The following is a 14,806-nucleotide window of genomic DNA, read 5'->3' on the forward strand; positions in this document are numbered from 1 at the left end:
TTTAGTTAAAATTAAATGAGTTTAGTGTGGGATTTGGTAAATTAAAATTAGTAGAAGAATTTTGAATTAGAACTGAATTGGTATTTTATTTTATTAAAATTAAATTAGTTATTTTAGTTAATTAAAATTAAAATTAGTAGAAGAATTTTAATACAATTCAATGATTTGATATACCTTATGCTTTTAATATAAAAAAATATACAATATAAAATAAAATAATATATGTATAGTATAAATATAGATATAGGATAAATTGGATAATAGTATAGTAGTTAGATATTTTACTAATTAAATTTTAAATTATAGAAAAAAAATAAAAGAAAAAGGTTAAACCTTTTTTCTATGGTGTCCTTGAAAAAAACAAAAAAAAAAAAAAAAAAAAAAAAAAAAAAAAAAAAAATCTTGCATTATGTATATAGCATCCGAACCCTAGTGTCGATGGCGTGAACAATAAGTTCCGTTTAATCGCGTTCAACGGAGAAACTGTTTCAGATTCACCTGTATTTGACTGCTCTTTATCTGTAAATAATGTCTTGTCGCAGAGGTAATTATGAGCCTTTTACTTGTTTGAATCATATTGCTTTCCTCAAGTTTTGTTTGTGTTTTTGTTGTCTAAAATTCTGTTTGGGTTAGAAAATTTGTTGCAATTGAACCTTGGGTTACAGTATAAGGAGGAACAGTCTGATATTATTCTGCTTTGATTTGATTTTATTTTTTCCTTCTTCCCTTTGGTTTTCAATTATCCCGGATTAGATTTGTACTTATATATGTATTTCATGCATTCTTGCTTTGGGTCTTTTCGAAATATGTTTTGCATAAATAAGCTGATCGTAAATTAGTTTTTAGTTTTTGTGGCTTCAGGCGTAGTGTAGGTCTTTCATATTTTCGTCTTCTTTGTGTCACTCGTGTGTATGTCTGTATTTCAGTATTTGCTTTTAATCTTATGTCTTGGGTTTTCTTCGAGAAACATGAATAAACATTGAAGATACTATCACTTATTAGTTTTATGCAGCCCACTCATTTATATTTGGTGTGCAAGTTGTGCGAGTGTTGGTTCATGAATAAATCTGACCGAGGGGTTAGTTCGTATACCGGAAGCAAATTGCCTTATTGTTGTTGCATTGTCTTTGACAATGACCTCATGACAGAGGCCTGTGTAATCATGTCCATACCATAGTCAAATGAGTATCCAAATCACATGAAATTTTTGTATGTAAAAATTTTCAGTTGACATTTCTTCTCTCTCCAAAACGACATTTTCTTTCCTAGTGTATACGAGAACGAGGTTGTTTTAGAAAGTATGATGGATGATTTTGTCCCCTCAGGGTGAGCAACCTCATTATGAGGGTTATGAAAGTATTGTTGAGGAGACCCTGCTCAGTCACAGAACAAGGACTGACGTGCTATAAAGGATAAGGACGTGCTTGAAACTATAAAGGATGAATACTCTATGGATGATGAGGGCTTGTTTTCTAATTTTCTTAACTGGAACAGCTTTAGAATAGCAAAATTTTCAGGGAATGCTCATGGATCTGGAAGAAACTTTTAAAATTGAGAGAAATCTCTAAAGAGCACGTCAAGAAAGGTATGATCCCTGATTTGGGATCCTGGTATGGGGATAGCAGCTACTGTTGCTCAAATAATTTGAAATGACCGTCTTTGACATACTAGTGATTATCTTTTGCTGATAGGCTTCAACAATTAACTTAGTTCTATTTGCTGTTCAAGTTTTTCTGGAGAGTTTTGTTTGTATATTGCACAAGAAAGCATTAGGGAAGCCAAAAAAAAGAAGATTTTTTTGGAAGGGTGCTTCTTTATTTGGTGGTGGTGCTAAAGATTGCTTTTGAGGAGTTCGGTCTTCCTAACAAGGAGAAAGGAATTGGAGTCAAAAGTTCTTATTCTTGAAACTAAGAAGTAGCTATAGTTAGACGCCTACTTATCAAAAAAAAAAAAGCTATAGTCAGACACCTATGGAATGTGTGCTCCAATAACATCAACTCTCTCTATTTTAATGATCGTCAGTTGTTGATAGGCTTCAACAATTAACTTAATGCTATTTGCTAATCAATTCTTTTGGAGAGCTTTGTTTGTATATTACCCAAGGAGGAGTGCTAAGGACATTCGCCCAAAGCGACTACCCTTCTACATTTATTGTTACTTTTGATTAAAAAATAAATCATTATAGTTTTAATTAATATGTTGCTCCTATTTTTATTAACCATTAAAAACTAAAATTTTAAGACTAAAGTACCCTTTAACTATTTATATAGATATATATCACTTGCTATTATCACTTATCAAATCAAACCCTAATTTCTATAGAATCCAATCTGTCTCTCTCTCTTGTCAAATAACCAAGATCTTGAGGTTACTTCAAAGGATCTCTTGTTCCTCTCACGCCACAAATCCCACCATAAACAAAGGGGAATGACCCTCTAAACATCCTTGACTCGACTCTCCACTAGATATCCTCTCGAAGCCTTAACCATCTCCACTGCGGATCTTGGAAACACCCAAGTTACACCAAATACAACCAAAAACATAGCCCAAATATCACTTTCTACTAAGCAGTGAAGAAGAAGGTGATTCACAGTTTCCTCTATCCCCTTGCACATGCAACACCCATTAACCACGATCTGCCTTCTCTTCCTATTGTCGAGAGTGAGAATGCTTCCACGAGTAGCACACCACGCAAAAAATGCCACCTTCAAGGAGGCTTTCGACCTTTAAATCGCCTTCCGAGGGAAAGAATTACCTGGAATCTCTACAAGACTGTGATATTCAAACACCCCTCTTGGCTGACCCATCCACACAATCTCATCCATCCCCACCCCCTCTACCTCCCAGCTATAGAACAGCGCTAGTAACTCAACAACCTCTGCAAGCTCCGAGTCATGAAATTATGTACGAAACTGCACATCCCAAGTCAACCTCCCACTATCAAGATGATAACAGTTGGCAACCAAAGTATGTCTACTCGAACAAATCTTGAACAACCGAGGGAACCTACAAGCTAGAGCAATGTCTCCACACTAGTGATCCTCCCAAAACTTGATTAGATTCCCACTCCGAACTTTGAACTGAATACGTTTGGAAAACTCATCCCACCCCTTCTATATAAGCTTCTAAATGCCCATAACTATTGGAAACCTCACTTCCCTAGATAACCACCCACCGTCACCCTCCCCATACCGGCAAACAATGACTCTCCTCCATAAACGGGTCCTTTCGCACCCGAACCTCGCTAACCATTTATCCAACCAAGCCTTATTGAACAAGTCCAATCTTCAGAGACCTAAGCCCCCCTTTTGAATTGGTAAGCACACCTTCTCCCAGTTCACCGAATGGTATTTAAACTCATCACCAATGCCACTCCACAGGAAATTCCTTTGAATCATATCTAATCTCTGCATAACGAAAAAGAGACATAAAATAGGTAGGAAGATTTGAAAGAGTGCTCTTCGTAAGGGTATTCTTCTTCCCTTTCAAAAGATACTGCTTCTTCCACCCAACAAGACTCCACTCGAATTGCTCGGGATCCTAAACTTAAATTCTCCTTGAAATTGGCCCAAAGGGCAAACCAAGATAGGATATTGGAAGCGTGCCAACACCACACCCAAGAATATATGCTTAGTCCTAAATTCTATTGACAGCCCGATTGGAACCAACTCGCTCTTCCCAATGTTGATCTTTAGCCCTAAGATGACTTGTAAACAGGCCAGAACACACCTTAAAAACCTCAACTGATCCACCTTAGCATCACAAAAGACGATGGTATCATCTGCAAAGAGCAAATAAGGGATAGCCAGCTGATTAAGGCTATTTCCCACCGTGAAACCTCAAATATAACCCAACTCTTCCGCTCTCCTCATCAATCTGCTGAAAGCCTCCATATCAATGATGAACAAAAATGGAGAGGGGGGTCACCTTGGCGCAAACCTCTAGAGCTAGCGAAGAAACCGCTGGGGATCCATTAACTAAGATCGAGAACCGCACTGTCGAGATGCATTGGTAAATCCAATTCCTCCATCTGGGGCCAAACCCCATCCTCTCAAGCAAATACAACAAAAAATTCTAGCAAACATGATTATAAGCCTTCTCGATGTCCAACTTGCAAATAATCCCCGGAACACCACTTCTATCTCTGGCTTCCATACACTCACTAACAACCAAGACTGAATCCAAAATATGTCGACCACCGATGAAAGCATTATGGGGCTCCGAGAATACCTCCTCCAGAACTCTCCTTAGACGGATCGCTAAAGCTTTAGCAAGAATCTTGTAAACTGCTCCCACCAAACTAATCAGTCTACAGTCCTGAGCCTCCACTGCACCACCCTTTTTAGGAATAAGGGTAATAAAGGATGCATTGAGACTCTTCTCAAAGTGCCCTTCAGAATGAAAGTAACTCAAAGTACCCATCACCTCTGGTTTCACCACCTCCCAATTACCATGACAGAAAGCCAAAGAAAAACCATTTGGGCCTGGAGCTTTGTCGACATGACAGCTCCTTAGAGCTTTTAACACCTCCTCCTCCTCCTCAAATGGCCTCATAAGCCACTCTTTATCCTCAATGGAGATTCCCGAGAACTCCAGTCCATTGAGCAACGACGTCCTCCGTAAAGAGCTGCTGATAAAAAGAAACGAAACTGTTCCGGACATCCTCACCCCTTGTCACCCAAATCCCATCAAAGCGAATCCTCCCAATGTGATTACCTCTTTTATGAGGATTAGCCAGGGAATGTCAAAGCTTTGTATTCCAATCTCCCTCTTTCAACCACAACGCTCTAGACTTCTGTCTCCATGAGATCTCGTCCATTAATATAATCTCACCAAACTCTGCCTTGCATTCCTCTCTCCTACTCGCTTCCCTTGTTAAGTCCTCCCTCACCCTCCTCCTTGTTCAAATCTGAAATTTCACAAAGTATTCTTTTTTTTGTGCCATTCAAGGTTTTGATATCACGTTTCAGCAACCTAAGTTTAGATGCTAAAATGAAACACGGGCTGCCCCTATCCTCATAATTGGACCACCAATGCTGGACCCTTGATCTGAAATCCTCCACACAAAACCATTTTTGAACCGGAATGGGGTTCTCCCTCTCCTCACACCTCCACAATCCAAGAGAATAGGAATATTATCTGAGACTGCTCTAGCCGTCGCCACCTGAGACACATCTGGAAACTCTTCCTCAAACTCGCCAGAAATCAAGAACTTATCCAAGCGGGACAAGGTGGGAGACTCTTGGCCACTCGACTGTGTGAACTAACCGCCCTCCATCGGGATGTCAATGAGATGATGAGCATCAATAAAATCTGAAAACTCTGCCATTGCCGGAGTCCATCTCCCTCCTGTAAATCTCTGACTTGCCCTCCGCACAACATTAAAATCCCCACCCACATGCCACTTGGCCGACCACCTTCTCCTAGTAGACAACAACTTTTCCCAAAGCCCCTCCTCTCCACATCACCGACCAGCCCATAAGCCCCCGAAAACACCCAAAGAGAACCATTATCTTCCAAGGAGAACAAAAAAAGAGAGAGAAAACCTCCCTTTCCAAATGTCAACCTTCGAAACCCATCTCTTATCCCAGTGAACCACTATACACCCCAAGGACCCCTCTGCATCAATTACTCCCCCTTTACAAATCTGCCACCCCCAAAGACTCTTCAACACACTATCTGTTGAGCTAGCCAGCTTGGATTCTTGTAGGCTCACCACTTGCACCTCCCATCTATGGATCAACGCCTTCACCACCTTCCTTTTGTCTAGGTCGATCAATCCCTGAACATTCCAAGACAATTTTGAGCTTCATAGGCAAACAATTTGTTTCCGCCCTCCCCTCCCCTCTTTTTTCTTCTCACTTCCTCCACCACTTCTTCGCTCATAATTAACATAAGATATGAAATTTTTGGGCTCCCTTTTCCCCCTTCCAGTAGGGTTGCTTCGTTTGTTTCACTGCTGCCCATTCATCATCAACAACTTGAAACAACTCATGCGTGTTGATCTCATTTCCTGCACATGTCGGCCCCAGCAAATTACTCATCCCTTCAATACAGTCCATGAACCACTCCCCTCTGATCCTTCCATGTGAAGCGCACTCTGCGTATCCCGGACAGCCGCCAAAGGGATGTCGATCCCTACAGTTTCCTTCATTTCCCAGACTGGTGGTGGAATGTCAACCTCCCCAGCAAACTCGGCAGCTGACAGCGCATCACCTGTGCTGGTCTGTAAGTCATGCATCTCCCTATTCCCAGAGATGAAATCATGTGTGTCCTCCGAAGCCTTGTCGACCACTACCAAACCATACTCTTCAAATCTTTCCCCAAAACGAGTACATTGAAGTTGCAATTCCACCCGCAGAGCATCTGCAGAGGCTTTAGCAATATATATCTTGGTCCCACTTCCTATACATAAAACCACACTCCCATCATCCCTACCACATGAAAGTATCTACATCTTATGACCCTTCGTTGCAAAATAATCACCACTGAAACTAGAAGAAACCCCTATAAACCCAGAAGAAACTGACAGCTTCTCACCATCATCCGGACATTCCTCCGAGGTCAATTCAAACACTGGTAGAGTCCCTGGTTCTCTGGCAACAAACATCCACCTATCTCCCCACCACCCCCTCAACGCCCCACAAAAAGGAGGAGAAGAAGATGAAGGAGTAGAGAGAGAAGAGATTTGAGAGTTCCGAGCAGAACACATACTAGTGGTATCAGCAGAGGAACCCATTTTTGCTTCTGGGAACAACAAAATTTCCCGGGATGCTCATGGTGCTTGAAGTAACTTTTAAAATTGAGAGAAATCTCTAAAGAGCACGGCAAGCAAGGTATGATTTCTGGTCCGGGATCTTGGTCTGGGGATACTTGCTACTGTTGCTCAAATAATATGAAATGGTGACTGGAACTGGCCAAACTACGGGATAAGAGCTCTAAGGGAACTGGCAGAGGAAATCCTCCTCTTCTAAAGCCCCAACCTAAAGATCTGATAGGGTTATGTGGCTTCCTATTGGTGAAAAAGCACTAAATGATTCCAGTCTTGGACAAACTAGTGGTTTTTTTGTTGATCGGCTTCAACGATTAACTTAGTGCTATTTTCTATTCAAGTTTTTTTTTTTTTTATTTTTTATTTTATGATAAGTAAGACAGAAATTTCATTAAAAAAAGGCTCTAGAAAAGGGGAGCGAACCCTTTACAAATATAAAGAAACGGGAACCATATATTCCTCTACAAATGCAAGTTTTCAACAAACTCTAAAAGAGTTACAGTAGAGGAGCAGCTTTTTCCGTTTACCCAAAAATAAAGGGAGTGTAAAATATTCGATTTGAGTACCCAAATAGGGGACTCTACTCCTTCAAAGGCTCTCGAATTTCTTTCGCGCCACAACCCCCACCATACACAAAGCGGAGTAGATCTCCACGCGTCTCTAACTCTTCTAAACACTTGCTGCCCTCTCCACGTTTCAATCAGATTCCTCTTCTTTCTTGCACATATAGCATCTGTTAACTACAATTTGGCATCTTCTCCTCAGGTTGTCCATAGTGAGAATACTTCCAAGAGACACCATCCATGTGAAGAAAGACACCTTAATTGGAGCTGAAGTTTTCCGAACAGCTTTCCAAGGAAAGGGCGAATGAATACCCTCCTCCGTAAGACTCCGATAAAATGACCTTACCTCAAAAACCCCACTTGAGTTTCCCTCCCACACCATCCTATCACTACCCTCTCCGTCCACTTCTTGGCTGTACAGTAAATCCATCAAATCAGTAATCTCCCTCAGTTCCCAGTCGTCAAAATTTCTGTGAAAAATCACCTCCGAAGTTGCTCTCCCATTATCAAGCGGATAATAGTCAGCAACCATAACATTCTTATCCACAACAATTCTAAACAAACGAGGGAATCTTCTCGCCAACACTATATCCCCGCACCACAAGTCCTTTTAAAACCTAACAAACCTCCCATTCCCGACTCTAAATCTGATCCGTTTAGAGAACTCATCCCAACCCTTCCTAATATCCTTCCACACACCCAAACCCGCAGAAGTTGATGATTCACTAGACCTCCATCACCCCCCCCCTTCTTCCCTGAACCGGCATGCTACAATCCTCCTCCACAAACCAGCCCACTCACTACTAAATCTCCATAGCCACTTCCCAAGCAAAGCTTTGTTCACCCATTCCAGATTACGGATCCCCAACCCACCTTTCTTTATGGGTGTACACACTGTCTCCCATTTCACTAGATGATACTTAAACTCCTCTCCCATGCCTCCCCATAGAAAATTCCCCTGAATTTGATTAAGCCTCGTTTCCACTTTTCTGGGCAAAGGAAATAAGGACATGTAATAAGTAGGCAGATTGGAAAGGGTGCTTTTCAGTAAGGTTAGTTTTCCTCCTTTTGACAAGTACTGCTTTTTCCACCCCGATAGTCTCTTTTGGAAGCGCTCAATAATTGGATCCCACACTGCCACCCTCCTCACCGAAGATCCCAAAGGCAACTCCAAATACGAGATCGGTAAAACATCCACCCCACAACCCAAAATGTCAGCAAGCTCTTGGGTCTGCGGCACCTGTCCCACTGGGACAAAAACGCTTTTCTTTGCATTGATTTTCAGCCCTGAAACCACTTGGAAACATGCCAAAACACATTTCAGATGTCTCATCTGAGTAACACTCGCATCACAAAACACTATGGTATTGTCTGCAAATAGCAAGTGTGAAATAGCAATCTGATTTGTGTTGAACCCTACTGCAAAGCCATGAATGAACCCCAAAAGTTTCACCCTTTTTATAAGCATGCTAAAAGCTTCCATCACAATAATGAATAGAAATGGGGAGAGTGGATCTCCCTGACGTAATCCTCTAGTGCCCTCAAAGAAACCTGCTGGAGAACCATTCACTAAGGGTCAGTTTGGTTGGATGGGTTTGAAGGGAAAGGGAAGGGAAGGGGATGGAGGGTAATAAAAAAATTGTGTTTGGGTAAAGTTAGTGGAGGGAAAGGGAAGGAGAGGGAGGGGTTTGGAGGGATATTTATAAGCAACGTACAGTAATTTTTTAACCTTCCAAAATTGGGAGGATAAGGAAGGAAAGGGAAGGCAATGGCATACAAAATATTTGTTAAGCCAATTTTACCCTCAAATTTCCTCTTCATATTAGGGCCTGTATTATTGGCCTGCATACACCAACTCTCGGGATTTCTCAAATGCCCAAGAGAGCCGGCTCCAGCAATTACTTGAGGCGGCTCTAAAAAAAATGTGGAGCCGGCTCTACAAAAAGGAAGAGCCGGCTCCACTCGGCACCTCTCAAAAACCCATAAGAGCCGGCTCCATGATCATGGTTGAGCCGGCTCCCTTCAAGTGTCCTATTCCCATTATATCTCGGCACTTCCTAATTTGGGGTCATTATTTGCAAGAAATTGGTGGATCTGTATGTTCGATCCACTTCATGCCTTGGGTTGTTAAGTTTTTTTTTTTTTTAAATAAAGTCAGAAAGAACCTAACTTACTGTTTTATGTTGTTGATCATCATTGATTACATTTGTGATCAAACCCCTCACCCAAAAAAGTAAGAAGCCAAATTTAAAGATTAAATTAATGATCATTTTTTTACTTTTCTCTGTTGTTACTTGCTTGAAGGAAGATCTAGTAATTGGGTTTTCTATGCGATCTGTTGATTGTTTCAGTACTTACCAATATGATTATTTCATTGACTTTATTATTGTTTTGTTGATTTTATCATCTTTTTTGTTGAAGGAAATCAAACTTTTAATAGGAAATTCATTTGTGCTCTTGAGTATGAATGTTATTTCAACTTCATTTTAGGAATAAAAGTGAGTTACATTTTATTTATTTATTTTTTATTTTTGGGTAAATTGCATTTCTTTTTCTTTGTTTTACTTCTGCCACCTAACATGACATAAAATTGGTTCCCAGAACAATTTTTCTTGAAAGGAGCCGCCTCCCATTTTGGGAGCCTGCTCTACTCATATTGGAGCCTCCTCTACTTAAAGTAGAGCCTGCTCCATTCATATTGGAGCCTCCTCCACTTTTACTTGAGCCGGCTCCTTTTATAAGATTTAGCTTGCTTTGTGTCCTACAACACAAAGCAAGCAATTAAAGAAGATCTACACTAGTTTTGTCGAAGACTTTTACATTCTCCTCAATATAGTTTAAGCAACCATCATTGGGTACAAATGCAGCGATCTTCTTCCCATTCTTAATCAGCTGCACACGAGCAGATTTTCTCATGGCAGAGTTGGGCTGCTTAGCCTCAATACCACTGCATAAATTAGTTAAGTGCTGTTGAGTTTTGAAATATTGATTTGGAAAGAGAAGATGAATGTGGCATTTGCTACCAAACTGAGCCTTAGAACCGAATCTTGGGGCAAAAATATTGTTGCATATTTAAATCTAAAAATTTATCTGTTAAAATATATAAAGGGCATAATAGTAAATTTTTTATTATCCTTCCCTTTCCTTTCTTTTCCCAAACATGATTGTTATCCTTCCCTTTCTTTTCCTTCATTAATCAACCAAACACGATTGAGGATTAAACTTATCCTTCCCTTCCCTTTCCTTCCCTTTCCCTTATAACTAATGTTATCCTCCCCCTTCAAACCCATCCTACCAAACATAGCCTAAAATAGAGAACCTTGCTGAACTTATACAGTGAAATATCCATTTTTTCCATTTGGAACCGCCCATCCTCTCTAACAAATACATCAGGAATTGCCAGTTTACATGATCAAAGGCTTTTTGAATGTCCAACTTACATACAATCCCCGGAACACCACTCTTAATTCTCGCATCAATACATTCGCTGGCAATTAACACCGGGTCAAGAATTTGTCTTCCTCCTACAAAAGCATTTTGGGATTCCGATATAACACCATCCAAAACCTTTTTCAGTCTATTCGCCAAAACTTTTGCAATGATTTTATAGACTGACCCCACCAAACTAACTGGTCTGAAGTCGTTGGCTTCCACTGCTCCTCCTTTTTTAGGGAAAAGGGTGATAAAAGTAGCATTCAAGCTTTTCTCAAAGTACCCCTTAAAGAAAAAAACATCTACAGTTTTCATCACATCCGGCTTCAGCAAATCCCAGTTCTTTTGAAAGAAGTCCAATGTAAAACCATCCGGACCCGACACTTTGTCTCCATCATAGCTTTTGACTACTTCAAACACCTCCTCCTCCCCAAACGGTCTTTCCAGCCAGTCTTTGTCCTCACTAGAAATACTTTTGAATTCTAGGTTATCCAACAAAGGCCTCCCAGTGACAGATTGAGTAAATAAATTCTGATAGTACTCTACGAAACTTGTTTGGATATCATCTTCATTTGAAACCATAACCCCGTCCAAAATAATTCTCCCAATGTAATTCCCTCTTCTATGAGCATTCGCTAAGCGATGAAATTTTTTTGTATTTCGATCCCCTTCTTTAAGCCACAATGCTCTAGACTTTTGTCTCCACGATATTTCCTCCATTTTCATTGTTTCTTCAAATTGCACCTTACGCTCTTCCCTTCTTCTTCTGTCAAATTGATTCAGTCCCTCCATTCCTTCTTTCCTATCTAGATCTGATATCTCACTGAGTAGACGATTTTTTCTCCACTCTAACATCCCAAAAACCTCTTTATTCCATACTTTAATGTCAGCCTTTAATCTTTTTAATTTTTCTGCAAGTTGATAGCTGGGACTTCCCCTCAGGACATAATTACACCACCAGTTTTTCACCTTTTCTTGAAAATCATCCACACGAAGCCACATATTCTCAAATCTGAACGGGGATCTTCGTCTCCTAATTCCTCCACAATCCAGTAGAATGGGAATATGATCCGACACAGCCCTAGCACAAGCCACCTGCGACACACCTGGGAACATTTCCTCCATTCCCACTGATAGTAAAAATCTGTCTAGCCAAGACATGACAGGAGAGTCACGCCCACTAGCCCATGTGTAGAGACCTCCCTCCATCGGCAAATCCAGCAAGCAATGAGCCTCCACGAAATCCAAAAAATCAATCATCGCACTATTCAGAGGCCTCCTTGAAGATCTCTCATACGGCCTGAGAACATCATTAAAATCCCCCCTAATACACCAAGGGGCATCTCATCTTCTTCTTGTACTACTCAGTTCCTTCCACAACCCTCTCCTCTCTATATCATCTACTGGCCCGTAAGCCCCTTAGAAGAACCATATAGACCCATCTTCTTTGAGCTTGAACAGGATGGATAACGAGAATCTCCCTTTCCACACCTCCATCTTTGAGACCCACCTTCTGTCCCAAAACACAGCGATACCCCTTGCCGTCCCTACTGCATCAATAGCCTCCCTTTCCACAAATCTACCCCCCCATAAACTTTTCATAACCTTGCCCTCGGCTACATCTAGCTTAGTCTCCTGCAAACAGACTACATGAGCCTTCCAGTTCCTAATCAATGCCTTCTCCACCCTCCTTTTGTTCGGGTCATTTAATCCCCGAACATTCCATGATACAATGTTGAGCTTCATTAAGACATCTTTAATCCTCCACCTCCCCTTCTCCCCCCACTCCTCTTCTCCCTCCCTTCTCCACTCCTTCCCTCATAGTTAATATCTTAAAAAAGTCTGTTTAACTCCCTCACCCCTTTCGAAATGGGCCCAATTTTCTTTTTCTTCCCACCCCCCCAATTCATCTTCCACTGCTTGAAAAATACCTTTAGCTTTCTAATCATCCCCTGCCCAAGTTAGCCCCAAAAGTTTGCTCTCCTCTTCTATGGAACTCATGAACCAGTCCTCATTATTTCCTTCCAGTAGCACCAGGTTCTGATTCTCCTTATCCACTGCCAACAGTGTATGAACTCTCACCCACCCCTCACCACCTTCTTCTCCTTCCCAGGAGTCTGCTTGAAGATCTAACAAATTGCAGTCGGATACATCATCAGCTCTTATACATGTAACCATCTGTGTGGTTCCATCAGCCCCAGACACCCCAAGAGAATTTATACCATAAGAATTATTATTTTCCCATCTCCCCCTTAATTCAGAATGCAGCATTTCCGCGGCTTCCCCGTCAATAATAATCTTTATTTTCTCGTCCCACACATAATAAAGCACTTCCGTCCACGGTTGAATTCAGCAACAGCTTAAATATCTCACTATGATCTGTCTCCAAACTAGGATTCTCCCGTACTGAATTACGGGAATCTTCTGCCGACTCTCCTTCCTCATCCCCTTCAGACACCGATGAGAGTCTCTGAAGATCGAGACACAACACCCCCCAGTCCTTCTTCCTCTTCTCACTCCCTCTCCTCCTCTGATGCTTCTTCTTCTACTCCTGGGTTGGTGAGGATTCTGCTTTTCCTTTCTAGATCTTCTCCCACTGTGACTTCTGTAATGCTTAGAGTTTCTCTGTTCAGTAGCACAAGTTATGGACTTCGCACATGAGATAACAGAGTTTGGCTACACATTATAAATAGAAATGGAAGGATTAATAATTGGACCCCCACAGACGGCCCGATCATTTGAGTTAAGAAAATAATCTGGCCCAGGCCAGAACCAATCTCAGGCAACTTCGGCCCAGTTGGGTGTAGGCCCGGATTGAATGATCCGTCTAACTGCGTGCCCAAACACTGTCTGGCCCCATCAACACCCTTATCCAGAATCTTCGTCGTCCTTCCCCGTACACATCTTTGATCATCTATAGCAGCGTCACTGCCACATATGGCCCCAGAACAGTCACGATTCCTCCCACGTAGACGACGCCACCCCATCTTTTCATCCCTCGACTTTCTCGCATGCATATCCGCCCTTCCCTGACCTTGATATCTGTCTTTCCTCTCCGACGCCGCCGATCTATCAGAACTAAAGAAGTCTACGCTGAGATCGCAAAGTCTGGTTCTTCTTCTTTCCTTTTCCAAAAAATCCTTCCCAACCCTCTGCTTGCTCTCTGGGCCATAATTATGTGAAGTCATGTACTCCCTCTATTGGGATCCAGCACCATCCCCTTCCTTGACGATCCGCGGTGGCATCTCCTTTGTCTCAAAATCGATTTTTGTCATCTTAATATCCTCATTCATATTACTTCCGTACTGATCCAACCCCTTAAATAGAGACTCCACATGGACCTTATCCAGCCCATTCTCGCAGACTTCCTCCAATGGCCCAAATGCGTTACATAAAATCAGCCCATGACTTTTCTCTCTCCCATCTGCTTGTCTCCCTTTAGTGACATGGGCCTTTCCAGCCTTTCCTCGATTCGGACCCTTTTGAGTAGCCCAATCCTGTGTCGCAGCCCATCACACCCCTGACCCATTCTCTCCCTAGAGAATAAAACATTATTTATCTTCTTTCTGATCTCAGCTTTAGCCCTTCCAACCAAACTTCATTCCCCTCCTTCAAACTCGCGGGCCCCATGAGCTACATCATGGCCAGTATGTCCATTAGTTTTACTTTGACTTTCTTTTGCTTTATTGAAAATCCCATACCACGCGGGTGAAATAACCGACGAACAAGATTTAATGCAATCTGAAGGAGCGTGTTGTGATGCTCCACGTGTCGCCTGTCGCCTATCCTTCCCCACGCTCTTGACCGGCGCGTAACCTCCCCGTCGTCTTCCTCCCACGAATTTCACTGATCTTTGAATCTCTCTTTCCTTCAGCCAATCTTAAATCTCAAGAGCTCCTCCTGGCCCTTTGCTTAAGATCCTAAACCATTCTTCCTCTGTCATAAGATGTGCCCCATCACTTCCTTCCAAGCTTTTGGTTGTAGGAACAAGCTATGGTAAAGCCTCTTCCCATACCGAGATTTTATAGCAGACACAATT

The 14,806-nt window shown here is 41.7% G+C and overlaps 1 protein-coding gene across 4 annotated transcripts in view; it reads left to right on the top strand.

Moving 5' to 3' along the window:
* Nucleotides 1–240: 240 nt before the first annotated feature.
* Nucleotides 241–14,806, top strand: part of LOC132267258 (uncharacterized) — a 62,858-nt gene continuing 48,292 nt past the window's right edge. Inside the window, exon 1 of one of the 4 annotated variants that reach the window (XR_009468954.1) lies at nucleotides 241–544. Coding sequence is in view for 2 of the 4 variants with exons in the window: in XM_059768378.1 (XP_059624361.1) it covers nucleotides 529–544 (16 nt within the window). In the remaining 2 variants the exon portion in view is untranslated. The remainder of the gene's footprint in view (nucleotides 545–14,806) is intronic. The other 3 variants (XR_009468953.1, XM_059768378.1, XM_059768377.1) reach the window with 3 other exon arrangements.

Source organism: Cornus florida, unplaced genomic scaffold (genome assembly GCF_030987335.1).
Source record: "Cornus florida cultivar Cherokee Brave unplaced genomic scaffold, ASM3098733v1 CherokeeBrave_3.0.0_Hap2_Chr07, whole genome shotgun sequence".
Lineage (NCBI taxonomy): Eukaryota > Viridiplantae > Streptophyta > Magnoliopsida > Cornales > Cornaceae > Cornus > Cornus florida.